Source organism: Asterias amurensis, chromosome 12, assembly GCF_032118995.1.
Source record: "Asterias amurensis chromosome 12, ASM3211899v1".
Lineage (NCBI taxonomy): Eukaryota > Metazoa > Echinodermata > Asteroidea > Forcipulatida > Asteriidae > Asterias > Asterias amurensis.
Window position 1 is genome coordinate 14,851,676 of NC_092659.1, and position 27,518 is coordinate 14,879,193.

At 40.2% G+C, this 27,518-nt stretch overlaps 1 protein-coding gene across 1 annotated transcript; it reads left to right on the top strand.

Moving 5' to 3' along the window:
• The first annotated feature begins 228 nt into the window (after positions 1-228).
• On the top strand, positions 229-24,166 carry LOC139945127 (uncharacterized). Its single transcript, XM_071942400.1, has 18 exons — positions 229-335; positions 2,822-3,127; positions 4,358-4,853; positions 5,118-5,278; positions 6,300-6,511; positions 7,840-8,255; positions 9,293-9,385; positions 10,577-10,822; positions 12,114-12,182; positions 13,138-13,332; positions 14,403-14,520; positions 14,991-15,089; positions 16,433-16,654; positions 17,002-17,114; positions 17,894-18,025; positions 19,015-19,118; positions 19,734-19,847; positions 20,211-24,166. The coding sequence occupies exons 2-18, from the start codon at positions 2,837-2,839 to the stop codon at positions 20,358-20,360; spliced, it is 3,231 nt and encodes a 1,076-aa protein (XP_071798501.1). The 5' UTR covers positions 229-335; positions 2,822-2,836; the 3' UTR covers positions 20,361-24,166.
• Positions 24,167-27,518: the final 3,352 nt, after the last annotated feature.

Below are 27,518 nucleotides of genomic sequence, written 5' to 3' on the forward strand. Positions count from 1 at the left end.
ATTTGAGTTTTCGCCAATTATTTTGAATCATTCAAGTATTTATGATTTATTACTTTAAATGAATATTTACATGAGTAGGAAATAGTTACCCTACTTATTATGTACTATTCCTTAAAAATTGAACCATTATTCCAATTGCGGAGAACGTTTCATAAGCAGTTCGGCTGTGCGAATTTGCATGTGAAACCAACCAATCACTCTTGCCGTTTCTTAGAGCTGTGGAACTGAGAAACATCGTTCAAAAAAATCGGAAGTGTAGTACGCCTTCGTGAGAAAGAATGCCGAAAATCAACCCCAAATTTCAGCATCGACCGAATACTGCAAGCTTGAAATAAGTAAGTACCATGAAAGCTTATTTATCTGAAATTAAAATACCGAACGTATGGTAAAAATTCCTCCGGTGGTTTTTTCTGTACAGAAGGACAAAAATATATGGTGTTTCCAAAAACCAACATTCGAAGCGCACAGTGAATGTGTGTGTCACATCATTCGCCGTATTCTCTGTGCAGCAGGCAGGGAGAACGGGGCAAGAAATTATTTCATTTCCTACACAATACACTTGGTTTCACCGTAATACAATTTACAAATTATCTCTTTATGTGTTCGACTCGTGTAGTTGTACTCAAGTAGTAGCTTTTGGTGTGGCTCGTTGTTCAAGAACTTGATTCTTTGAAAGAATCTAGCCGGGTAAATTAGTGTTCCGCTCTTCTTGTTGTGTTGTTGGCAGGGTCGGCATGGTCATTTTTTGGGGCACAAATAATTTCAGCCTGGTTGATACTAAAAAAAACACTGCGTGTTTACTATACACCAGGGAAGTCATTGTGGTGCTACCGCCGAGGTAAAATTGGCAGCAAAAAAGACTTGTAATTAATACACCAGAACTGACCACATGATTGTTTTTTCTTTTATTTTTAAGCAACAACAAAATGTTTTTAAAAACATTGTTCGACCGTCCATCATCAGTCCATTTGATTTTTGTCTTACCACTCTAGTCTTATGGTTATGTTGTATTTTTGTAATATAAACAAAAACTTAATAATAGCAATGAACGGCACTTAATATATAGCGCTATACACAACAGTCCTGAAGCGCTTAACAAAAATTAATGAGTTAACAGGTAACTTGTACTATGACCGTAGCGCTCCATGATGAAAACTTGACTGTTTATGATGCAAAAAAAAACAACATTTGAATTGTTTTCGCCCACCAAAAGAATAATACTTACCGGTAGATCCAGACCTAATCAAATTGTTCTTATTCATGAAGGTGGTAAGGCGTGGAATTTCACCTAGCTGGGAGAGAGGGCAAGGCAATTTTCAATTTGCAAAGGGCACTTCCAATTGCGAAATTTTCTTAAATTAAATGCACATGCAAAACAATTGAAGGGGCACAAAGTCCATGCCTTCTGAGGTCTCCCCAGAGGTCCAACTTCAGAAACCTGGACCCAATTTCATGGCTCTGCTTACTAAGCATAGAATCGGCGCTTACAGACGCAGGGAATTCTGTTCTTATGGCAAGCGTATTTCACGGTTAGCGGCGATTTTTGGCTTCTGCGCGTGCCTACTCCACGTTACTAGGCATTCTACGCTTACAAGATTAGCGCAGAAATTCAGCGCTTGCACGAAAGCGGCAGGCATGCAACTTTTCATCGGATCAGCTGATTTTCCCTATTTTTCATCTCACTTTTACCATTCAAAATTTAAAAAAATATTATACAAAATCATTGACATTTTGTAATTTCCTCTTTTTTGGTGAAATTACAGTTGCATGCCTGAAGCGGGGAATCGTGATCGTAAGCAGAGCCAAGAAATTGGGCCCTGCTAAGGCAGAAAATATTGCTTAAAATGTTTTCCGCTAAGCAAATTTTAGCACAATACCAATAACAGATTGTAGATGAGAAATTACATTTGCTCTAGTAACCATATTCTGGTGAAGCAGAATTTTATTTGGGCCCTTGTAATTTACTATAGCTCAGGCCTAAACTTTCTATTTCTTCCTCCATGCTTAAAGGCAGTGGACACTATTGGTAATTGTCAAAGACTAGCCTTTACAGTTGGTGTATCTCAACATATGCATAAAATAACAAACCTGTGAAAATTTGAGCTCAATCGGTCATCAAAGTTGCGAGATAATAATGAAAGAAGAAAACACCCTTGTCACACGAAGTTGTGTGCATTTAAATGGTTGATTTCGAGACCTCAAGTTCTAAACTTGAGGTCTCGAAATCAAATTCGTGGAAAATACCTTCTTTCTCCAATACTATGGCACTTAAGAGGGAGCGGTTTCTCACAATGTTTTATACCACCAACCTCTCCCCATTACTTGTCACCAAGAAAGGTTTTATGCGACTAATTATTTTGAGTAATTACCAATAGTGTCCACTGCCTTTAAAGGCACTGGACACTATTGGTAATTACTCAAAATAGTTAGTAGCATAAAACCTTACTTGGTAACAAAAAAACATTGTGAGAAACGGCTCCCTCTGAAGTGACATAGTTTACGAGAAAGAAGTTATTTACCACGAATTTGATTTTAATACTTCAAGTTTAGAATTTAAGGTCTCGAAATCAAGCATCTGAAAGCACAAAACTTTGTGTAACAAGAGTGTTATTTCTTTCATTGTTATCTCGCAACTTCGACGACCGATTGAGCTCAAATTTTCACAAGTTTGTTATCTTATGCATATGTTGAGATACACCAAGTGAGAAGACTGGTCTTTGACAATTACCAATAGTGTCCAATGTCTTGTAATAAAATTCAAATGCAACATGTACTAACAATATTTTATCTGTGTTTTTTGTTTTTTTGTTTCACCCTACAGAATTTCTGTACTGACATGAGTAGTCAGTCACCATCTCTCCCAGCCAGTGGGAGTTCGAATCCTGGCCAAGCCAGCACCCCAACCACACCAGTCAACAGCAGCGCTGAGGGCAAGCCAAACAGCAAAAGCCCAGCAGCCCGATCAGCGGAGAAACCCAGTAACCCAAAGGTCTTAGTTCAGCCAGTCAATCCTCCAATGAGTATTTCTCTGCCTGTGGATGCACCGCAATCGATGTTTACTATTACGCAACAGAAGCACATGTTGGAGACGGCCAAGGTTCCTGCAGCAGCCTCTGTCGCTCCAATTGTAAGTAATAGGGATGAGATTTCTCCGTTTTTAACTGGAAATCATTTTTTTCAAAACCCCCACCTCCCCCCCCCCCCCCCCAACAAAACAAAAAAATTCTAAAAATTAAATATTTTTTTTAACTTATCTAACCTAGATCAAATTCATGAATGAATATAAAACCTTATTGCAGAAAAGGGCTTTCAAAACCAAAGATATAATGTATATTTTAAGGAGGCGTCGCACTCACGCTTTGCGCTCATAGTTGAGGTTTTTTCTTTTTTCAACAGCTTATCACATCCCTGAAGTATTTAAAAAAAAAAAACATTTTAAAAGTATAAAAAAAAAAAATTTAAAAGAGGGTTTTAAAGGCGTATATTCCAGGATTCTCTCTTTATTTCAAAATAAGGGGGGCTACTCAGGACCTAAATTTTTGAAGTGTTGCCAAAGGATGCTTATTTTAAAAAAGGTCTTTGGAATGTTCTCTACTTGGTGTTTTTCAATGGTTTTAAATGCCCTAATGTGTATTTAGGACATTTAAATTGGTTTTTATCTTAGTGATTTTTTGTGAAATTAGTAGTTACAAAAAAAAAGTTAAATAAAACAAACAAATAGTGTTTCGGCCAACATTTTCGCTCTATGTGGATGGATTCTACACCCTTGTGCCGGTGTCCTGATGGTTTTTCCTGTTTTTATTTTTCAGCAAGTAGAAGCTGCTGGCCTTATACCTCATGGAGGCAACGAAAGTGACTGCCTCCGTGCCCGATAATCCTTTTCGCAAATACTGGGGCGCTTGCGTAAAGCTTGGAATGAGGTGCATTGTGGTCTAGCTGGTGATTAAAGTTGATCCATATTTATCCCACAATGCACCTCATTCGACAGTTTTCCCTTGTCCAATGGTATTTGCGAAAAGGTCTATGGTCATTGCCTTGGTGCCCTTGAAATGCTCCAGCAGAACTTTACAATTTCCTCATAAGGTTCCCTTTACTAATGAGAAAATGCCTTGGTGCCCTTGCCCTTTCAAAATATATTTGTATATATTCATTGATTTGTGGAGTAAATACCAGTCTATGAACCTTTAATATCTTTAATATTTTTCTCAGACATTCCCAGTACATGCAGTTCCTTAATGTACATGCCCATGTTTTATTGATTTCAATTTTCAAAATGTTTGAATAATTAGCTTGTTTCGTAAAGTATCGTAAATCTGAAAAACCACTGTAATAATATGTTGCCCTTTTTATTCTTCAGATTGTTTGCAAAGCATCTCCAACAATCCCAAGACCTGCCATCTCAAAGACGGTGTCTGCAGCCCACCCTCAGTCCACTAATGCCCAAGTTACCATTGCTGGCTACCCAGTACCAGGCACCCAGTCTGTTGCCAGCACACACCCAGTACCCGGAACCTATGTAGTACAAAGTACCCCCACAGTAGTATCTAGTACCCACCTGTTACCCACCTCATACCCCGTACCCAGTGCCCAACTGGTACCCAGTTCACAGGTGCGTCTGCCTAGCACTGCACCCAGTGGTACCCTTGCTGTGGAGAGCCAAAAGCTTAAAGTGACTGGTTCAACCACACAGGTAGCCACTAGTGGTACCCAACCAGGTGCAGTAGGGGGGCAGGCAGGGCACCCGATGCCACAGTATGTCAGGACGTTACCCATGCCGCATGGAATGATCCCTGGTGCCCATGTAGCTCAGGGGCAGGTGCAACAACATGTGTTTCCGTCACATTTGCCACGAGGTAAGAAGGGTTTAAATAACAAAATACTGTTGTAAAATTTCTTTCATTTAAGCTTCTTCTTCGTGTCCACGGTGTGTTGGTGGTAGGATTGTTTGTTCTTTCATTAGTATCTTGCAACTTCTACGACCGTTTGAGCTCAAATTTTCACAGGTTTGTTACTTCATGCATATGTTGAGATACACTAAGTGAGAAGACTGGTGTATGGCATTTACCAACAGTGTCTTGTGCCTTTAAGTCTATCTTGATGTATTTGTTTCATTCCAGGAGCAGTGGCTGCAGCTGCCATGTCGGCCCCCAAGAGTGGCTTGACGACGGCCATCTTAAGGACCACCAGTCCCGTAGCTCAGAGTCAGTTTCCAGGAACGACCGCACCACTCACTTCCTCTGCCATCCAGTCACCGATGCTGGCTGGCCAACAAATGCAGGTAAACAAAATATTTCATTGCATATGTTGTTCAAACGCGTTCATAATATGAAAAGATCTTTGTGTTACCAAACAGTGAATAATAAAAAAGGAAAACAGTAAATAATGAAATGAAAATACTATAGTGTAATAGGTATGGAGAAAACCAATATGGGGGCATTTACAGAAGCCAAAAGGGCTTGTTTTTAAAATGCCAACTGTCGATACTAAACGAAAGAAATTATAGCAAAAACAAAAGCAACAAACAAACAGAAACTACAGTTTATCTCAAAGAGGAGTATGTTGAATGAAAATAATAATATGAAGAAAAAAACTTAAAAGAACGTAGTTAGAGAACATGTTGCCTTGGATCGGTCGAGTTGGTCTTTGAAAAGCGTTCTGTAACCGTTTTGTTATAAAATGCGTATGAGTTAAAAGATGTTGTAAAAGTAGAATACAATGATCTACACAAATATGCCTCAAAAATTGCGTGGTTTTTACCTCGTCAACTAACGTGATCGGTCATTTATGGGAATCAAATTTTTGACTCGCATAAATGGCGGACCGTGTTAGTTCGCAACGTAAAAGGTAAACCGTGCAATTTTGAGTGAAACTTGTGTGGATCATTATATTCTACTTTGAAAACATCTTTCCAATCATATGCATTTCATAACAAACTCGTCCGATCCAAGGCAACGTGTTCCATTAATAACAACAATGAGTAGAAGGTGTTTGGATAGGGAAGACGATACTATTAATCGCTCTTAAAATTATTGGCAATAAAAGTTTTTTAAATAGAAACCTACAACAGCTTTCGATATTACAAACCATTGGGAGAAACATTTCACTATAAAGTATTAATTAGAATTGTACAAATTTCATGTATCAAAATGCGACCCCCATTTGAAGTGAAAATTTCCCATTTTAGTTTTATTGTACACATCTATATAGATTTAAAACAATTGAACTGTCACACAAAAAAGCAGCTCTACTTTGCCTTTAATAATCAAATTACCAATTGTTGATTTCTTGTGTTATTGCAGCGCTACCATCACCCTTCTTCCCAGGTGCACCTCCCAGCCCAGCTGCAAATGTCCGGCAAAGGTCACTCCCCTGTGGGTCTTGCAGGGGTAGGGACTGGTCTGCCAGGGGTAGGTACAGCACCCACAGGGCCCCCAGGTATCACCAGGGCAAGCTCCCCAGCAGCTGCTACGAGTCTGCCCTCACACCTTATCAGCAGTACGGAGGCTCACAGGTAAGAAAGGGTCCATGTGTAGGATTGTAGGGTTTTTGAACTATGAGTTGATCAAAGTGCGAGCGTTAGAAAGCGCTCTGTATTTTTGTCCTGCAAGGTATGCAGAGGTACATTTTGGAAATAATAATAATAATAATACAGCATTTATAAAGCGCACTAAATCTGTGGAACATTCAAAGGCGCTGGTCAAAGAACAAGAAGAAAACTTCACTCAATATCTGCAAAGGCTAATCTGAAGAGATGGGTTTTGAGAGAATGTTGGAATCGAGAGATGTCATGTGTGTCCTTGAGATGTTGAGGCAGAGAGTTCCAGAGGCGTGGTGAAATGTTACTGAATGAGATTTATACCTAAAAGGCAGTGGACACTATTGGTATTTACTCAAAATAATTATTTGCATAAAACCTTACTTGGTAATGAGTAATGGGGAGAGGTTGATAGTATAAAACATTGTGAGAAACGACTCCCTCTGAAGGGATGTAGTTTTCGAGAAAGAAGTAATTTTCCACGAACTTGATTTTGAGACCTCAGATTTAGAATTTGAGGTCTGGAAATCAAGCATATGACACCACACAACTTCGTGTGACAAGGGTGTTTTTTCTTTCACTATTATCTCGCAACTTCAATGACCAATTGTGGTCAAATTTATCACATGTTTGTTATTTCATGCGTATGTTGAGATACACCTAGTGAGAAGACTGGTCTTTTACAATTACCAATAGTGTCCTGTGTCTTTAACATGGCACGATGTAATGGTTTACAAGGTCCTGTGGCAATGAGCAGCCAATCAAACCAGGAACACTGGGGCGCAACCCTTCTTTTTACGATATAAGTGCACTGGGTTGTTTTCTGAGCGTTACACAACACATGGGACCTGTGGCTTTTTGTACCATCTGAAGGACGCATCATTAATGGTTAACACTCTGCTAATCACACAAAATCTTGACTCCGATGTCCTTATCAGCTCAGCCACGCAGACCACAGGTGCAAAAGTGGTCTGAGCTTAATGACCAATACAACATGTACAAACTCAAGATTTTTCAGGATTTTCTTGATTTCAGACATTTTCCCATTGATCTCTCAGTGCCTTCAGATTTTTATGAACGAGGCAAAATTTCCATCACATAGTTGAAAAACTCAGCACTTGTCATGACCGGGCATTTAAAATATCTAATTGAAATGATGTAGAGAATTTGTAAACCACTAAAATGTAACTGTAATTGGAGGGTTTTTCTCTAGACTAAGAAACTATTTCTCAAAATGTTTTGTTTCTTATGTTTGTACAGTCTTACGACTTATTATAACATTTTAATGCTTTCTTTCACTTTAGGGTAATTCCTCATTCATCCCTGCCTCAGTCACATCCTCAAAGTGCTGCCCATCCCTTCCGACCGGACATCAAACAGCTCTCCAAAACGGACAAGAAATTGGACGGCAAAGCCGACCCCAAATCATCGGAGCCCATCAAACGGATGGAGACCAAGATCGAAGTGAGGTCAGAGGTGAAGGTCGACCCTCGGGGTGAGGTCAAGATGATTGACCCCAGGTCAAACTATAGCTGGGTACCGATGACGCAGCACGGTAATCAGAAGTTGCAGCTGAGCGGAACCAAGTACATCTCGCAGGGGATGGGTTTGCAGAGAATGAGCCACCCTCAGGTCCAGGTCTGCCATAGCGGAGGGAACAATGTCTCTAGTAGTCTAGTCACTGCTACAACGTTATCGCACCACACGGTACCCTCACAGAGTAAGAAATCTTTTTACTATTTATTTTCAATCGATGTACTTGTGCAGTCCTTTACCATTATCAGAATCAAACAAAGCTTGCTGTTGGATTTTGATGGGTTGGGGATCGTTAGCATGGTTCAAAATTGAGTAAAGAGTAAAGAATTCTTGCACAGTGTGGCGCACGACTGGGAATTTCAACTATCAAAGCCTTGGATGGAGGCTATTCAAACATTTGTTGTTTGAGGGCGAGGCTGGGCAAAGTTCCTTGAATTGTTTCCCAATGCAAGTCATCAACCGATCATTGAATCATGACGATTTCATTGTAAAAGAAGTTTTATAAATCGATCCTCAAAATCACAAATCACTTAAAATAGTTGTTAATAAATAGCTCAGTTAGTAGAGCTTTGGCATGTTAATCCGTTGGTTGAAATCCGGCTCTTTTCATTATTTTTTTTTCAACACCACAGCGTTATCGCACCATACCAGATCAAACAAGAAGTTTGAGAGAATTTGTTTATTTATTTATGCAAGTCGCCAAACACACAAGGCCTGAAGGCCACTTCAAGGTGTAGGTTACAATGTTTGTTCTTCCAGAGGCCGTTGCCACCTACTCCTAGGGCTGAAACAGGGTTACCCCTTTCAGAGTCCATACAGATGTAGGCTTGGGCATCATCAACCCGAAGCCTGGCCGGTAGAGCAGAAAGCACTACCTCCCACAACTGTCACGACCGGATTCGAACCCACACTGCTGATCAAACAACAGAGCTTGAATCCGGTGCTCTTAACCACTCGACCATGAGCGTCACGCTTTTGTACCGGCTGATGGCCTAGTGTCTCTCCCATTCGCGCTGAATATAAAAATCCCAGTGTAGTTTATGAGATTTTTTGATTCCTGAACTCCTCTTGGTTTAAACTTGATTTAGACTGCAATAGTTTAAAACAAATCATTTTGCGGCGGGTGTTAGTTGAAAGCAATCCTGCTCAGAGGCATGAAAATATTAACTGTTTCCTTTTCCTGTGAAGTGGTTAAGGGCTTATTTGTTGTCATCTTTACAGGTATTATCCACAGCAGTATCCGCACCTCTGCCATCACAGTAACGACTCTGAGCACCCAATCCCAGTCTGTTACTACAACCTCAATTCCAGTTGGTAAGCACAAATATATTAATCACACTTATCTGTACTAGTAGGGCTTGAATTACCCACTGGACCACTGACCTGAGTCCAGTCTTTTGAGCATCGAGCCAGTAACATCAAGTACAAGAGAGATTGTGGACAAACCTGGAGCAGTTCATGCACAGTGAAAGGCAGTGGACAGTATTGGTAATTACTCAAAATAATTATCAGCATACAATCTTACTTGGTGACGAGTAATGGGGAGAGGTTGATAGTATAAAACATATCGTGAGAAACTGCTCCCTCTGAAGTGACGTAGTTTTCGAGAAGGAAGTAATTTTCCACGATTTTGATTTGAGACCTCAGATTTAGAATGTGAAGTCTCGAAATCAAGCATCTGTAAGCACACAACTTCGTGTGTCTGGGTGTTTTTTCTTTCATTGTTATCTCGCAACTTGGACAACCAATTGAGCTCAAGTTTTCACAGGTTTGTTATTTTATGCATATATATGTTGAGATACACCAAGTGAGAAGAGTGGTCTTTGACAATTACCAATAGTGTCCGGTGTCTTTAAATGCACAGTTTATATACAAAACCGAACAGTACTTTTAACCACTTCATAGCAAGTGATGTGTATACACACCAAACACTTCTGGCTAATAGCAGACTGTTCAGCCCCAAAATAACTTTGGAGCACCCTTCATTTTTTGCAGTCAGTCAGCCGGCTGACGGGTATATCCGACTGGACATTTTGTTGTGTAGCATGCATACAAGGCATGCACCTACTCTGCTACGCTTCATTGTCCTGGCAAAAAGGTACTGGAATGAATGCTCGTAATCTCCCTTTTTGGAGGGTTATTGTGTCATACTAATTTGGCATACAAGAATGGGCAGGCTGCCTTCATTGTTCATCATTGTATTCGGCTCAGCAGGAGGTAGGTCCGAACGTCTTGAGACTCCAGCATACCGTCACAGATTATAAGCCGTGGCATCTGGCCAAGGTTTTGCAATTCACGGTGAAGAACTACTCATATTTTCAACTTTCATTGGACCACTAACATCACAACCTTTACATACTTTAAGGTCTTCACTTTAAAACCTCTTTTTAACAAATACAAAACAGAAACAAAATTCTGCCAGGTTTTACCTCCAGCACCAAAGAGTCAAATCTTTGAAGATACTTACAGATTTTTCTCCACACCCTTTTTTTACTCCACCTTCAGCCAAAGTGTACCCCCGTCAGCAGATGACTCACTCTGCCAGACCCAGCGCTGCCTACGTCTCCGAGACCTACATGACGACTCATAGAAACTCACCCAATGCCTCTGTAGCTACGACGGTGAATGCGTTACCACCGGCAGCGTCATTGAGTGACGGACGGGGTGAGAGACCTCCACATCCGGGTGCCGTGGCGCATAGCGGCCACTATCCGTCTCAAATGTCTGCGCTCTACTATGATCCTATGACAAGTAAGTCCTTGCTATCCTGTCCACTAAGACTGACCTAACAAGTTCTTTTTCTTAACCAGTTACGGCAGAAAGAGGTTTATGCATCCACCATATTTGTTACGACACACATTGAAAAGTCTGGTAAAACCATAGAGTTATACATAAGAACTAGAGGGCGCACTGGTAATGCTTCTTGCACAAACGCTACGGAACAGCAAGATGACACGCGCGCCATTCTGCACACGCGTTGAATATGAAATACACGCTTGAGTTTTTTTTATTGAACGCTCACGCGATGCTGTTTCTTCAACTTACAAAATGGCCGCACAAACACACGCTGTGAGATGGCAGTTTTGTCAAATTAGAAAATGGCCGCCTGCGCGCATGCCGGAGCGCGTATATAGGCCAGTGCGCCCTCTAGTTCTTATATATAACTCTATGGGTAAAACCTGCTATTGTATACAACATGCTGGGCTCAAGTTTAGGAGAGAAAGAAGACTGCTGGGTTTGTTGCTCAGAGACATTGCTTTTCAACTTCAAATCCAGGGATATAATACTTTGGTGGGATTCAAACCCACATCTGCCACATATTGGAGTAAATACTGTGTTTCAAAGAAGCTGTCAGATTTTTTGCCCCAAACATTAAAAAATATATTTTTTTGTATGAGTGGTATTTCAAAGAGTATCACCTGCTCTAATGAAAAAAAAGTTTAACTTTTACTTTTAATGGTCAGGAACCATGACAAAAATTTAAACTGTTCTCATAAAACACATAAAAATTGGTCACAAGATATATTGTCAGGATCCCGCCAAAAAAAAAATATTTGAGCACTTTATTTCACTGCTACTAATAATTGACAGACTTTTTTGAGTAATGGCTCAAATGAAAGCTTTTAACTTTCTCGACCCCGTCAAAATACTTATTGAATTTTTAAAATCAAAATGTTTGGGTCAAATCGGCCAAAAATCTGACATAGCCTTTTTAATAAAAAATAAGCATTGAAGTGAACAAGCAGAAATTTTGAAGTAAATTTTATCTGCTCTAGAATGCAGAGGTCCTGGATTCGAATCCAAACGGAGTAGGTTGCGGATTTGTTTGCAGGATTCGGTTCAGGCCCGGAGGATCAGTGCTCAGCAGACATAAGTGTACAGTAAAAACCATCAATATTTGTCTTACAATCCCCGATGCATTAAGTTTAATTATTTGTCTCGTAGTTGAAATTTGAGCTCACCTCGAAATACCATTCCTATGCACTCACTTTTTTAATTCATATAAACTAACAGTGTCGTGTGTTTTTCTTTGATGCTGCAGATTACAGAATGTATAATAATCCAGCACATAATTTCCCGATGTCAGCAGCCGGAGTTCGCTCAACATTGGGTAAGTTCTTTAGAGTATTTGGAGGAACAGGGTATCGATCAAACTTGAAATTTTTTATCTTAAGGTTTTCAAGTTCTGGTGGCTAAATCATCAGCCGTCGATTTCACCAAACTCTTCCTAGCTTAAGATTAATCTTAGGACTTAGGACGAGTCCCAACCCTGCACTGTAGCATGCAGACCTTAAGATTGATCCTAAGTTAGGACGTGTTACTCGTCCTAACTCGAGATAGGATTGATCCTAGCGTTTCATGAAATCGGCCGCAGAGTGTTAGTTCAAATTCCGGTCATGGCACTTGTGTCCTTGACTATAATTCGCCTTTTCATTGAACCAGCATTTTAACCACTTCACGCTGGTTTATAAACATTTACAAAAATGTACAGACCTATTGTAACTGTAGAGTGTCATTGCTGGTTAAGAGCATCAAATCCAAGTTCTGGTGGTAAAGTCTTTGGAGTGTGGGTTCAAATCCCGGTCGTGACATTTGTGTCCTTGAGCAAGATACATTACTATAATTGCTTCTCTTCACCCAGGGGTATAAATGGGTACCTGCGAGGGTAGAGGTTGATATTGTGTATGAAAAAGCCTTTGGAGCCCCACGACAGCCAGGGGCTGGTACTCCTAGGGAGCTGACAAAGATTTAAGGAATGTTATTGGCCCAATGACCAGGCCATTGATTTGTTACTGTGATATTATTCTGATATAATTTGTTCTGGTTGGCAACTTGTACTTCATCAGCCCTGTGAAGTTGGGCGCTTTTTTGGATAGTTGGCGGATTAAACAATCTGCATATCATGTTTGTTCATTCACTTAGTCCTTCTCTTCTGTTCATTAAACAGTTCAGCCTACTCTTACAGCTGACCCCACATCAGGCACCAACTTGTCCCTCCTACCTCATGTTTTATTCATATCACTAATTAACCTAATCCCTTTCTGTGATACATTTGTTGTCATTAGCCGACCCCCACATAAGGCATCAGATGCATCCATCACCGCAGCAGAATAATTCAGTCGCAGCGGCCGTCGTTGCGGCAGCAGCACACGCCGCCACTGGAGGTGCGCCAGTCCGTATCAACCCTGTCAGCATCATGATGGATTCAAGGCGACCGGTGTCAATGCACAACCCTATGGGTATGGGGCCTGCGTTGGAAGGTAAGTTTCTAGTCTAGTTCAATTATCTGACGGTGCACTGCGGGGCGAGTGTAAAGTAGAAACAATTCTGAAGACCTTGTTTTAATTCAGTATGCTTAGGCCAAAATACCCAAAAATTTGGTCTAGAACCCACAGTTTTTTTTAAACTTGGAGAGAACCCCGAACAGCAATTGAGATCGTGACTAATTATGGGTGCGTTCAATCAGCTTCCCCGGGTCGACCCGGTGTGCCACATTCGCCTTGGGAAAAGTCACCTATATTTTTTTCCAGGATGAACGTGTGCAGATAATCCGGGTGGCGTATTTTGGTTTTTTTCCAGGACGTTCTTCGTGGAAAAAAAAAATCACTCACCCTTCTCTTGGTGATGTCAGTGCACCTCAGGCCAGCCCCAAGTGACCCGATCCACAATATGTGACCCGGATGAGCACACCCGGGGAAGCTAATCAAACGCACCCTATATGACCTCGGGCCTTGACCTTCATTCTTGAAGGGGCAAGGCAATTTTCCTCTGATGAGGGGCAGTTCCATAAGGAAAATGTTAACTTGTATTGCAAATTTGCAAAGGGCACCACAGCGAAAGCACAGGGCACCACTGCAAAAGCACAGGGCACCACAGCAAAAGCACAGGGCACCTCTGCAAAAGCACAGGGCACCACAGCGAAAGCACAGGGCACCACTGCAAAAGCACAGGGCACCTCTGCAAAAGCACAGGGCACCACAGCGAAAGCACAGGGCACCACTGCAAAAGCACAGTGCACTGCAATTGCTTTGGGTTATTTCGCGGCCTAGGACTTTCTTGCCACTGACCCCAAAACCAACTTCTATAGACCGTATTGAATAACCCCTTTTTGCTATGAAAAGTCGCCATCTTGTAGGGCAAACTGTATGCGCGTCCAAACGCGTACATCAAAGCACGCAGCACGCAACATTCCCAGTTTAATATCTACGGCACATGCACGCACACACACGCACAGACGCCATCTTGTAGGTCAGATATTTGAGCCGCGTGACGTCATATTCAATACGGTCTATTATGCTAACAACTTTCCCTTTTTTTTTCTATTTCTCAGGTGGGAATGTACACACTAGCTCTACTGCCTCAATGAACATACCCCAGTCATCCAGCAGTTCACCGAACCCAAGTGCTTCACCGAGACCAAGTATTTTAAAGAGGAGAATCAACGATAGGTGAGGATTATTTCTTCTTTAAATCTCAAGGGTAAATACGTCAATGGTTTTTGGAAGGATCAATTCATATTTTATCCTGTAGGTTGTCACTTTGTAACCGTGCAATTGATCAGTGAATGTGGCATCAATTAAGGGGTGTTTTTTGGTGGCCCAGCCCCAAAACAAGTTTCTGGCAAATAAATCACTGAACAAAACAATTTCTGAGAGCTAGGCATAAACGGGTTGGTAATCGGAAACAATTACAGGCCTGGAAACTACCTGCAAGCCCTTGTAACTGGCAGTGGTGCCCCTCGACAAATCACCTTTTTCAAAACCATAATTGCTGTGCCCTTATCCCTGTTGGCCCTCGTACCCCTTTTTAGTAGTAGTTAAATATGTTCATAAACTTCCCATTCTGAGTTGATTGGCCCAGCCAATACACTGTCCGAAAGTTACATTTCTTTGACATGTGGATCCTTTTTTTCTTACAGTGTTTCTATTAGGAAGCCGGTATCCTCAGGCAGTCAACCCAGTAGTCCTAGTCCAAAGACTGAACTAACCAGGTCTACATCAAGCTCACCAAAACATAGGTATTAAAGACATCCTAGTTTAAAGGCAGCCAGTGGCCACTATTGGTAGTTACTCAAAATAATTATCAGTATAAAACCTCACTTGGTAACGGGTAATGGAGAGAGGTTGATAGTATAAAACATTGTGAGAAACGGCTCCCTCTGAAGTGACGTAGTTTTCGAGAAAAAAAGTAATTTTCCACGAATTGGATTTCGAGACCTTGCGTTTAGAATTTGAGGTCTCAAAATCAAGCATCTGAAAGCACACAACTTCGTGTGACCAGCGTGTATTTTTTTTTTCATTATTATTTCGCAACTTCGAGATGACCAATTGAGCTCAAATTTTCATAGGTTTGTTATTTCATGCATATGTTGAGATACAGCAAGTGAGAAGACTTCTCTTTGTCAATTACCAATAGTGTCCAGTGTCTTTAAAGACATCCTTGTTTAAGTCCCTACCTGGTTGTTGTTTGTTAGTTTGCTTGTTTTTTTTCCCTTTTTTCCCATCAATGGAACTCGGCAAACTCCCACAAGGGAACATAAAAACCAAGCTGGCAACAACCAATCTCTCTCATGCAAACATTGGTTTAATGTCTATGATTATAAATTGCACAATTTAAGAATTTGTGATTCAGAAACTAGACAACAATACTTAGTTTATTCAATGTAATATTTGTGGTTTGCTTGGTGGGATTAAAACTGGCGACCTTGTGGTTGCAAGTCCTGCCTGGGGTTTTCTTCCCACATCTTAAACTGATACTTCTTTCCTTGTGTTCTTTTCATTGGGTTCTTGGCTTATACAGTGGTTAAGTTCATTTTTCTGAAAGTCCTTCCCAACCAGAATTAATAAATGAAATGAAACAAAAGATATGAAAATCTTGCAGCCAGTTTGTCTTTGCTCCAACTTAAATTGAACCTTAAAGATGGACGGACCCTGCCCTCTCACCCTCTCTGGATGCATTCATATTACTTGCACCATGTATATTTTGCTCCTGATTTGGCTTACGGTATCATGGTTTCACGCGTGCGCCCAGCCCCAGTGCGGTAATCCTCAATTATTGAAGCAGCACTTGACAGGAAGAAGAAGAAGAAAGTTCTATTACCTATTTAACAATTGATGAAATTGACTAGTACAGGTATCATCCGCTGTAGGAGCTTGTCTGGAGGTGCAGAAAGCACTACCTTCCCAACTTTTTACACAGCATCTATGGTTGAATGCTGCACAAGGGCACAAGTCTTATGACTGAGATGGGTTTGAGAATGGATACTCTGCTGCTGACAACTTCAGAGCTTGGGTCCGGTGACCTAGACCACTCAGCCACGACACCCCCTTAAAATATTTTTGTGTTTGTCTCTTTTAATAGTGATTCATTAGCGAGTAGTCAACACTCCATGGACAGCAACACCTCCGAGGCTAGCCTGGACATCTTACCCTCATCAATCAAAGTCAAGCAAGAGCATGAAATCCTCCATTCTGACACCATTTCCCAGGCTAGCCTGGCCAGAGATTTGAGTATGACCAACTCGTCATCCATCGTGGAGTGCAGTCCGTCGCCGAGGAAGAAACCTCGCAAACAACAACATGTGTGAGTGATCCTAAACTTTTTTTTCTTTAACGATAAGAAGTGAAATAATTGAAGTTTGAACAAAGACAAATTTCACCAGAGCAGGATTTGAACCAGCGGCGTCATGCCGGCGCTCTTTAAACTGAGCTACTACGCTCATGGCGCTGTACAAGCAAAAATTATACAAATACACAAGAAAGTACGATATATCCATACAACATTGACACATGTATGTAAAGACTAACTTAGGTAGAGATGCAGGGTCATCAGTTCAATGAAACAGAATTACGAAGTGACCAGATGAGTTTTGAGTAGTTGTTTGATTGATAACATTATGTGATCATTTGTCCTCTTTCTGAACGATGCAGGGTCGCCACGGAGCATCATGACATCTTAGATGATCAGTCCACTGATGAGGAGACAGAGACCAAACCTAAACATTTCCGCATCAAGAAAGAGAAGAAAGAGAAGAAGCCAGCAGGTCAGTAGCAGGAATCAGTCACTCAGTCAATAGTCGGAAACTGCCACTCAGTCAGTAGTCAGAAACTGCCACTCAGTCAGTAGTCGGAAACTGCCACTCAGTCAGTAGTCGGAAACTGCCACCCAGTCAGTAGTCGGAAACTGCCACTCAGTCAGTAGTCGGAAACTGCCACTCAGTCAGTAGTCGGAAACTGCCACTCAGTCAGTAGTCAGAAACTGCCACTCAGTCAGTAGTCGGAAACTGCCACTCAGTCAGTAGTCGGAAACTGCCACTCAGTCAGAAGTCGGAAACTGCCACTCAGTCAGTAGTCGGAAACTGCCACTCAGTCAGTAGTCGGAAACTGCCACTCAGTCAGTAGTCGGAAGCGCCTCCTTTTCATCGATCATCTTACATTTTATTATTTTTCCTTAGAGCTGCTTTAGCACAGAAAGTAGCTCAACTAAATTTGTGATGCAAAATGCCGCACCAGGTTTTCAGTCCAGATTATAAGCAACCCGATTCCTCAAAATAACCTGGCAGTCGTAAGGAATCCTGTGGGGCCCTGTCCAAATTGTCTAGAAATCCGTCACAAACTACTCACAATCCCATTGCAGCTATAAACTGTGACTACAATATTGCCAGTCCAGCCCTTGCCGTTTTTTTTTTTTTTCAGTTTTTTTTTCATGCTTGTTTTTAAGGTAACTTCTTTTTACTCCTTTCCATATTTGTAGCTTTAAACTTCATGAATTTGAATTTTATGTTTTAGAAATAATTTGTTTTCCTGACTTTTGGTTGAACAGTCCCTGACCTGGAACATCTGAACATCGTACATTTCTTCAGGAGGCCATGTTTGAGGTTAATCGATGCTTACAGGCAATCTTGGAAACCCACGCATAACCACTTTGAGAGGTACACGGATGTCAGACCAAAGGGTAAGAAATAACTAACAAAAATATCGTTTTTTGGGGGTTGAACAAAGTTGCATCCCCTTAAGGTGCATCCCCTTAAGGTGATCCCCTGGCTGCCGCTTCCCAGGTTGTATCGTAATTTAGGTGTGATCCCTGGCTACACGGCAGTTAACGGTTGTATGGCTTCTGACTGGCACCCCTTGACAAAGATATTGACAAAATAGGGACACCGCCAATATAGGGCTAGATAGCTCAGTTGGTAGAGCTCTGGCACGTTAATCCGGAGGTCGTTGGTTCGAATCCCACTCTTGTCAATTCTTTGTTCAACCCCAAAAATCATTTCAAAAATTTTGTGACTTTTTACCCTAGGAGACCCTAGTGATTCTCAAAATACTTTTATAGTGTGCGTTCAATTAACTTCCCCTTGTCAACCCCGCGGTGCTCATTCAGGTGAGCCCCTGACAAGATCTAATCGAACCATCACTCGCCCTCTCATGGCGATGTCATGCACCTCGGGCCAGCCCAAAGTGACCCGTTCCACAAGCAGGGCACTAGGGGCTGACCCGGGTGAGCCCCTGGAATGACGTCAAAGCTATTCGAACGACCGGGGCCAGACCGGGGTCGACCAGGGGAAGCTAATCGAACGCACCCATAATATCGAGAGCTACTGTAAGAGTGGTTACCAAACAGTAACCTTCCTTTAAAGACCTTCGCTAAAGCCAGGATGTGATTTCACTGCGATACAATGGAGCCTTTCTTTTTCTAAAGATATGATGTTATTAAAATTTTGATTATAAAATTGTTATAATAATTTTGATTATAAAATTCATTTTCAAATTTACAAACCTTTAATTGATGTGTCATTTGAAAATTAAATGCTGAGAATAAGTTGACATGCACACCTCCAAAATCCAATGTTAATGAAAGCATAAAATGCCACTGCCTGTAGATTGTCTTTTATTATCGAATTTTGATTTACTACTTCTAATTCTTTTTTTGGGGGCGGTCTATAGAAGAGAAGAAGTCAAACATTCATGAGATTGCGAACCAACGAGGAATCGTCAAGAAGACGGACGGCTGGAAGGTCAGGCATATCACCTACCAGTTTGAAGACTTGGTGAGTGGCTAACGTTTTAGGTGCCAATCAGAATAATCAATGTTTAAAATGTCTGTCTTTTTTTTTCTTTTTTTCTTTTTTTGGTGAGTGGGTGAAAAGAAATAACAGTGGCTTCTTATAGAGCGTACAAATCCGTCACTCAGTGAGGCTCATGGCGCTCCAGCATTATTAGTTATCCATTTTGATGGATGAGACTGTTTATCTTTGCATATAGCACAATGTAATGGTTTACAAGGTGTAATATGCAGCCAGTCAAACCAGGAACACCGGTGTGAACCAATTCTCTTAATGATAAGTGAACTTGGTTCTTTCACGTGCTTTACACAACACACTGGACCAACGGCTTTACGTCCCATCTGAAGGACGCAGTAATAATGAATAAGTGTCTGGCCTAAGGACACAAGTGTCACGACGGGGACTTAAAACCCTCATGCTGCTGATTAGAAACACCAGAGCTTGAGTCTGATGTTCTTATCCCCTTAGTCTTACCATTGGACTTTTCCTGGTGGTGAAGTCACTAGACTCGAGCCATTGTCTTGTAGGTTTTTTTAATTGTTTAAGCAAAGTTTATATTGGTTTTGTTTGTTAAACCCCACCTTTTTTGTTCATCAACAGAACGGTTTAGAGATGGACGTTTTTAACCAAATGAAGGACATCAAGGAAGGAATGTCAGATTGGCAAACCCCTGGGAAGGAGAGTGACACATCAAAGATTTATGAACTCATTCAGGTAACCACAGAAATTTATTTTAAGTTAATTATGGCCTCTTATATATTGCATATTTCTGCCACTCAGTGACACTCAAGGCACTTCAACATTCAGTATTTTCTTGCAAGGCATTGTGGAGCTACCTTTGGAGCTACCTTTTTGAAGTTTGAGTTCAATTCCTTTACATAGCATCATGTAATGGTTTACAAGGTGCTGTGGCGCAGTATACCGTTGATAAAACCAGGAACACAGGGGTGAACCCCTTCTATTATCAATAAGTGCACATGTAAATCTGTGTAAATTTGTATTTTGTGCTGTACAAAAATTACCCGAACCGTTTTAAAAATTGCTACTTCTAATAATATTTCACTGTCTCTTCCATAGGGCAACATCCAGAGGAGTCAGTACGTGATGGAGCATCTTGAAGAAGCCAAGACCACAATGCTGAAACTCCTTGAACATAAACCCAAGGTGATGGGGATTATCAAGACGCACGCCAACAAACGACACGCTAAGAAGAAGCATAGCCCGTAAGAGGACCAAAGACCCCATTCTGCTTTTGAAGAAGCAAAGTCGCATAACAGACTCCTTCCGAGTTGGATAACTGTCAACAGGACCACGACCAAGATCCCATTCTGCTTTTGAAAAAGCAAAGTCGCTAACAGACTCCATCCGGGTTTGATGGAAAACTGTCAATAGGACCAATGCCATGTTATTTCTAAGAGCAAGTTCGAGTGTGCACCATGGTTAACTAAAGGTTGGCTATTTTGACTCAAACCCAGTCCGGTCGACCATTGGTTGACTACTGTGGTTGACCATTTGGAACCAGCCTCGGGACCATGATTTCTTCACTGGTACCAATAGCCTGTTCCTTGCTAACATGTGTAAGGCGCAGAGGGGAACCAGTGACACTAAAGCGAAAGGCAACGGAGTGTTTAGTACCGATGGTACCGAGACTTCCAACCGAGTCGTTTGAGTGAGTGCCTCACAGTGCCTCACTACGTATGTAGGTTGCTGGTCAGTAGTTGACTAGAATGCGCACTTGAACTTGCTCCAAGTCACTTGTGAACAGCAACTTTGGGTCAATCTTCAAGAAGTATATTTTAATAGTCCAACAGTGCGTCATGGGTGGCTAGTGTGTAAAGCGCTCGCCTCTCACTGTGGTAGTCCTGGTTCGATTCCTGGCTTGGGCCGGATGTGAGTAGAGTTGTGTTTGGTTCTCTTCTATGCCACAAGGGTTATTCAAGCCTGTATGCTTCGGTCAAGGGCACCAAAGGCATTTTCTCCTTGGGAAAAAAAGCACCCTATGAGGAAATTGTAAATTTCTACTGGAGCATTTCAAGGGTCCAAAGGCAATGACCAAGGGGCATGGAGGCAATCCCCTTTCTTGCCTCTGTGCACTATCAGGCCTGGTCTTTCTCTCTGAAGAAAACACTTCCAATCGCTGGCGGTGCTCCGTGGTCATGGGTCCCATTTGCAAGCCTGTGGCTCAACCACGTTGTAGCCGCATCCTTATTTCAGCTTCCAAGCTGTGAGTTAGGATGATTAGCCGCCCAAATTATAATTACAAATATCTTACTAAGCCAAGCCACTTCACAGCAACCCTATCTTTGTTTGACAAACATTCTCCGTGTAAACACATCTTTATTTTGGGGGTATAAAGCCCGCTTCAAACTTCCTGTGAATGTGATACAAAATTTTACGTCACCTCTATGTTTTTTCGCTGCGAATGTTTCTTCCAAATTATTCAAGGCGTGCAATTTTTCAACTGATTTCCTTTTTATCTTTTCAAAACAGAGCCAAAGAAAACTCAAAAACACTGTTCAAAAATTAAGTATGATCAGCCATTCCTCTTTTTTTTTTTTGCAATTAGAAAGATGCAAGTCTGTTATTTGTTGCAAATTTGTGGCGTAAAAATTGGTATCGCATTCGCAGGAACTATGAACTAAAGTATGGGCTTAAAACCAGTCAAGACAATTCAAAAATTTGTCAAACATTCAACTGCTTGTCTTTTTATATTGTCAGCAAAAGTATTTAAGATTATTTATTTTTTCTGGGACTTGAGTTTTGTTGCTAAAACATAAACTGAACAAAATTGTATCTACTGTAAATATCAAACTGTACATAATCGAGCCAAAAAATCTCAGGATTTTAAAAGTTGTGTCCCAAAGTATGCATGGTGTAAAGGTGCTTTTATAAACCACGGCTCAGGCTTAGGCTCAGACTGCTGCTCCGGCTGAGGCTCTGACTACTGCTCAGGCTTAGGCTCTGACTACTGCTCCGGCTTAGGCTCTGACTACTGCTCAGGCTTAGGCTCTGACTACTGCTCCAGCTTAGGCTCTGACTACTGCTCTGGCTTAGGCTCTGACTACTGCTCCGGCTTAGGCTCTGACTACTGCTCCTAGTTTTGGAAAAGTGCTGTACATGTGGAAGTATTTTATTAAGTTTGTTTATTCTCCTACGCTGTACGCTTATGTTTCAAACGTCACACTCCATGGGAAAGCTTCATGCAATTAGATTTGGAGAAATCCTTCTGTTACTTCATGTACTTGCATTACTGACCACATCAAAAATAAACAAATACAGGTCTCTATCCTCCAGTTTAAAAGCAGTGGACACTATTGGTAATTACTCAAAATAATTATTAGCATAAAACCTTACTTGGTAACGAGTGATGGGGAGAGGTTGATAGCATAAAACATTGAAATGGCTCCCTCTGAAGTAATGTAGTTTTTGAGAAAGAAGTAATTTTCCACAAATTTGATTTCGAGATCTCAGATTTAGAATTTGAGGTCTCGAAATCAAGCATCTGAAAGCACACAACTTCGTGTGCAAGGGTGTTTTTTCCTTTCATTATTATCTCGCAACTTCGACGACCGATTGAGCTCATCAAATTTTCACAGGTTTGTTATTTTATGCATTTGTTGAGATACATCAACTGTGAAGGCTAGTCTTTGACAATTACCAATAGTGTCCAGGTCTTTAAAAAAAAAAGGGTGTAATTATTGGAATTTTATTTGATACTCTTTTTAGAACGAAATTTGAAACTTGGCAATTTCTAGATAGAATTTTTTGCTTCGGTCAACGGTCATATTCAGTGCTGTTTAACCAGAATTCAGGAATATACAACAAACCCTGTGACGTCATTGATGGGTTGGGATTTTTACAAAATTCTCACTAGGATAAAGTATCAAATACAATGTCATTTTACACCATTTTCATTCCAGATTACAGACTTGGTTAGAGATTGGGTTTGTCTGTGGTCGCCAGCTGTGGTCGTTAACATCTCCTTTGCCGAGTTCCCTCAATGGGAAGATCATCTAAACAAACGAATCTTGTGATGATTGTTGTTTAATTCTTACCACCTACTTGGAAAGTGACTGGTCGTAAAAATTGCACCATTCTACATCATGCAAATCTTGTGTGCCTGTCTCCGTGTTTTTAGACTGAAATAACCATTCAGCTTTTTTAAGGTTTGGAGTCCAGATTATTTTTGTGTTGGCATTTTTTTTATTTAAGCAGTGAAAGATCTGAAAGTGACAGGGTTTTCTTGCGTGGCATTCTATTTGTAGATACACGGAAAAACCCTGCGAAGCTGAAAGTAATCGATGCTATTACTAAGTCATTCAGAATCCTTGTTGATGCTTGAATTTGGTGGATTTTGGTGCTGAAACTCCAAATCTTCCACTCTTATGGCAATGTGGGTTGGGTTTTCAGTCTCTACCTGACTGCGTGGGTTTTCCCTGGAATAATTCTCTGGGTTTTTCACCCTCCACATCTAAAACTGACACTTCCTATAGTGGGCCCAGGATTTTGAAGCAAAATGGAACAAAAGTATCTACTTTGGAATAATGTTCAACTAACTAAGTTGTGTTGAGATCATTTCGTATATTTTGTATCCCGTGTGGGGTTTTTTTTGTGGCATATTGTGTCTGTGTTTCCTGTTTGTTCGATCAAATACAGTTGCCTTGGAAAGAAATAACATAAAAACTAAATAACACAAAATGTTGTTTTAAAACACTATATCAACACACAAAGATTGGTAAAATTTATCGTTTTATAGGCAGAACAAGCAAACAATCATTGAGCTTTACAAATTTTTAATGGAATGGTTTTTTTTTTCTTTCCAAGCCCAACACATTTGGTTGGATAAACATATAGATTGAAAATAGCTGATTTTGTAAGGGGGACAGATGTGTATTTTGTACACCAACAGATGGAAAAGCAAATTGTATTTATAGTGTTATATAAACTAAATGCCATTATGTGCATGTATCTATTATGTGGAAGTGTAATTTTATTACTGAATACAAAATAAAAAACCTGTACAGAGCTTTAAAGATGGTGATTATGTGTGTTCTAGTATTGGTTACAAATACCCCCTTATGGTTATTCTTACTTCAATTTTTGGCCCAAATTGGATTAAATGCTGGAATTCCCCCAACCCCTTATGATTTTGTATTTTAAGAGAAATGACAATAATATCCGATCAAATCCGCTTTTGCTGCCAATATTTAAAAACAAATACTTGACTAACCCCTTACTCCTTGATTACCTTGTTTAATATGTGGCCAAAATGTTTTTAAAAGCACGGCATGCCCCTTGCAACGTTTTCATTTTCTGGACAAAATTGCTGGACTTACCCCTTTCCCTTATGATGTTTTTCCTTTAATATTTGGCAAAAAATAATACATAAAAATGTTGGACTTACTCAGGGGTTTTGGTTTTTGTTTTTTTTTTCTTTTGCTGAAGTCGGATAAAATCACAAGGGGTAAGCTCTTCTGTTTAGACTAAATTTTGCTTAAATCTGTTGAAATCACAAGGCTTGCAGATTGGTCTAAATTTGCAAAAATATACACAAGGGGTAGAGGACTACGCCTTCAGTTTTCTTTAAATTCAGCTACAATCTTATAACATCACAAGGGGTTAGCTTTGCAGATGCAGTTAAACTTAACTTTGCTAAAATCTTATTAAATGACAATGGAGTAAGCCTTGCAGTTTTATATAATGCTTAATCGTTGCATCATTAAGTGGTGCCGTAGCTAGACGGGTTACGCATTGTACTGGGAGCCACGAGGCCTGGGTTCAACTCCCACGAGTAATCTTTTATATTTTGCTTGGATGGAGTCAGTGAATTATATAAGTAGTGTCTAAAACCACCTTCAACCACCAACGGGCACTGTGGTGACACAGTGCACTGGATAGTTCAATTGCGTGCTATCCAGAGCTGGTACACCCGGTTCGAATCCTGCCCGTACCCAAAGGGACATGACTTTTACTGCTCGCACCAGTAATGGATTGGGGTCCGTCATGTCTCTCCCCAAATTAGGTAGGAAAACGGGTGGGAAAGTAAAGGAGGGGCCGGGACCTGCCAGTCCCTTAAGGGTTCTAATGGGTGATCACCACGCTGGTTTCGATCAGACTTTGAGTCCCCTGAAAGCCTGGTCTTCACTCTGACTAACTTTCTGCACAAATTTGCTTCAATTTTAATTAATTTCAACAACCTATAACTATACAAAAGTATTTTGACAACTCCCCTTGACATTTATTTTTAGCATAATTTGAAGAGTTTTACCCCTAATTGTGATTTTATATAATTTTGGCAATATTTTGAGGGAAAATGCAAACTTAAGACTAAACTGCAAAGTCCTTACCCCTAGTGTGATTTTATCCAGTCTGAGAACAATTTGGAAACTGCAAGACTTACCTCTTGTGATTTTATCAGATTTTAGCCAAATTTAGACAAAACTGCAAAGCTTACCTCTTGTGATTTCATCAACTTTTAGCCAAATAAGGACCAAACTGCAAGGCTTATCCCCTCGTGTTTTTATCTGATTTTAGCCGAATTAATGCAACAATGCAAGGCTTACCCCTTGTCTGGTGTTTTTATCCGATTTTAGCCTATTTAAGACTAAACTCTTGTGGTTTTATAAGATTTTAGCCAATTTAAGACTAAACTGCAAGGCTTACCCCTTGTGATTTTATCAGATTTTAGCCAAATTAGGACTAAACTGCAAGGCTTTGTCAGGTTTTATCTAAATTTGGCTAAAATCTGATAAAATCACAAGAGGTAAGCCTTGCAGTTAAGTCTTAATTTGGCTAAAATCTGATAAAATCACAAGGGGTAAGCCTTTCAGTTTTATCTAATTTTAGCTAAAATCTGATAAAATCACAAGGGGTAAGCCTTGCAGTTTAGTCTTAATTTTGCTAAAATTTGATAAAATCACAAGGGGTAAGCCTTGCAGTTTTATCTAAATTTGGCTAAAATCTAATAAAATCACAAGAGGTGAACCTTCCAGTTTAGTCTAAATTTGGCTATAATCTAATAAAATCACAAGGGGTAAGCCTTGCAGTGTAGTCTTAATATTGCTATAAATCTGATAAAATCACAAGAGGTAAGCCTTGCAGTTTTATCTAAATTGGGCTAAAATCTGATAAAATCGCAAAAGGTAAGCCTTGCAGTTTTATCTAATTTTGGCTAAAATCTGATAAAATCACAAGGGGTAAGCCTTACAGTTTAGTCTTAATTTTGCTAAAATCATGGGGTAAGCCTTGCAGTTTTATCTAAATTCGGCGTTAATCTGATAAAATCACAAGAGGTAAGTCTTGCAGTTTAGTCTTATTTTTGCTAAAATCTGATAAAATCACAAGAGGTAAGCCTTGCAGTTTAGTCTTAATTTGGCTAAAATCTGATAAAATCACAAGAGGTAAGCCTTGCAGTTTAGTCTAAACTTTGCTAAAATCTGATAAAATCGCAAGAGGTAAGCCTTGCAGTTTAGTCTGAATTTGGCTAAAATCTTAAAAAATTACAAGGTTTTATCTAAATTTGGCTAAATCTGATAAAATCACAAGAGGTAAGCCTTGCAGTTTAGTCTTAATTTGGCTAAAATCTGATAAAATCACAAGAGGTAAGCCTTGCAGTTTTATCTAATTTTGGCTAAAATCTGATAAAATCACAAGGGGTAAGCCTTGCAGTTTAGTCTTAATTTGGCTAAAATCTGATAAAATCACAAGAGGTAAGCCTTGCAGTTTTATCTAATTTTGGCTAAAATCTGATAAAATCACAAGGGGTAAGCCTTGCAGTTTTATCTAAATTTGGCTAAAATCTGATAAAATCACAAGAGGTAAGGCTTGCAGTTTAGTCTGAATTTGGCTAAAATCTGCTAAAATCACAAGAGGTAAGCCTTGCAGTTTAGTCTTAATTTGGCTAAAATCTGATTAAATCACAAGGGGTAAGCCTTGCAGTTTAGTCTTAATTTGGCTAAATGTGATAAAATCACAAGAGGTAAGCCTTGCAGTTTTATCTAAATTCGGCGTAAATCTGATCAAATCACAAGAGGTAAGCCTTGCAGTTTAGTCTGAATTTGGCAGAAATTTGATAAAATCACAAGAGGTAAGCCTTGCAGTTTAGTATTAATTTGGCTAAAATCAAGGGGTAAGCCTTGCAGTTTTATCTAAATTCGGCGTTAATCTGATAAAATCACAAGGGGTAAGCCTTGCAGTTTAGTCTTAATTTTGCTAAAATCAAGGGGTAAGCCTTGCAGTTTTATCTAAATTCGGCGTAAATATGATAAAATCACAAGAGGTAAGCCTTGCAGTTTAGTCTTAATTTTGCTAAAATCTGATAAAATCACAAGAGGTAAGCCTTCCAGTTTAGTTTAAATTTGGCTAAAATCTGATAAAATCACAAGG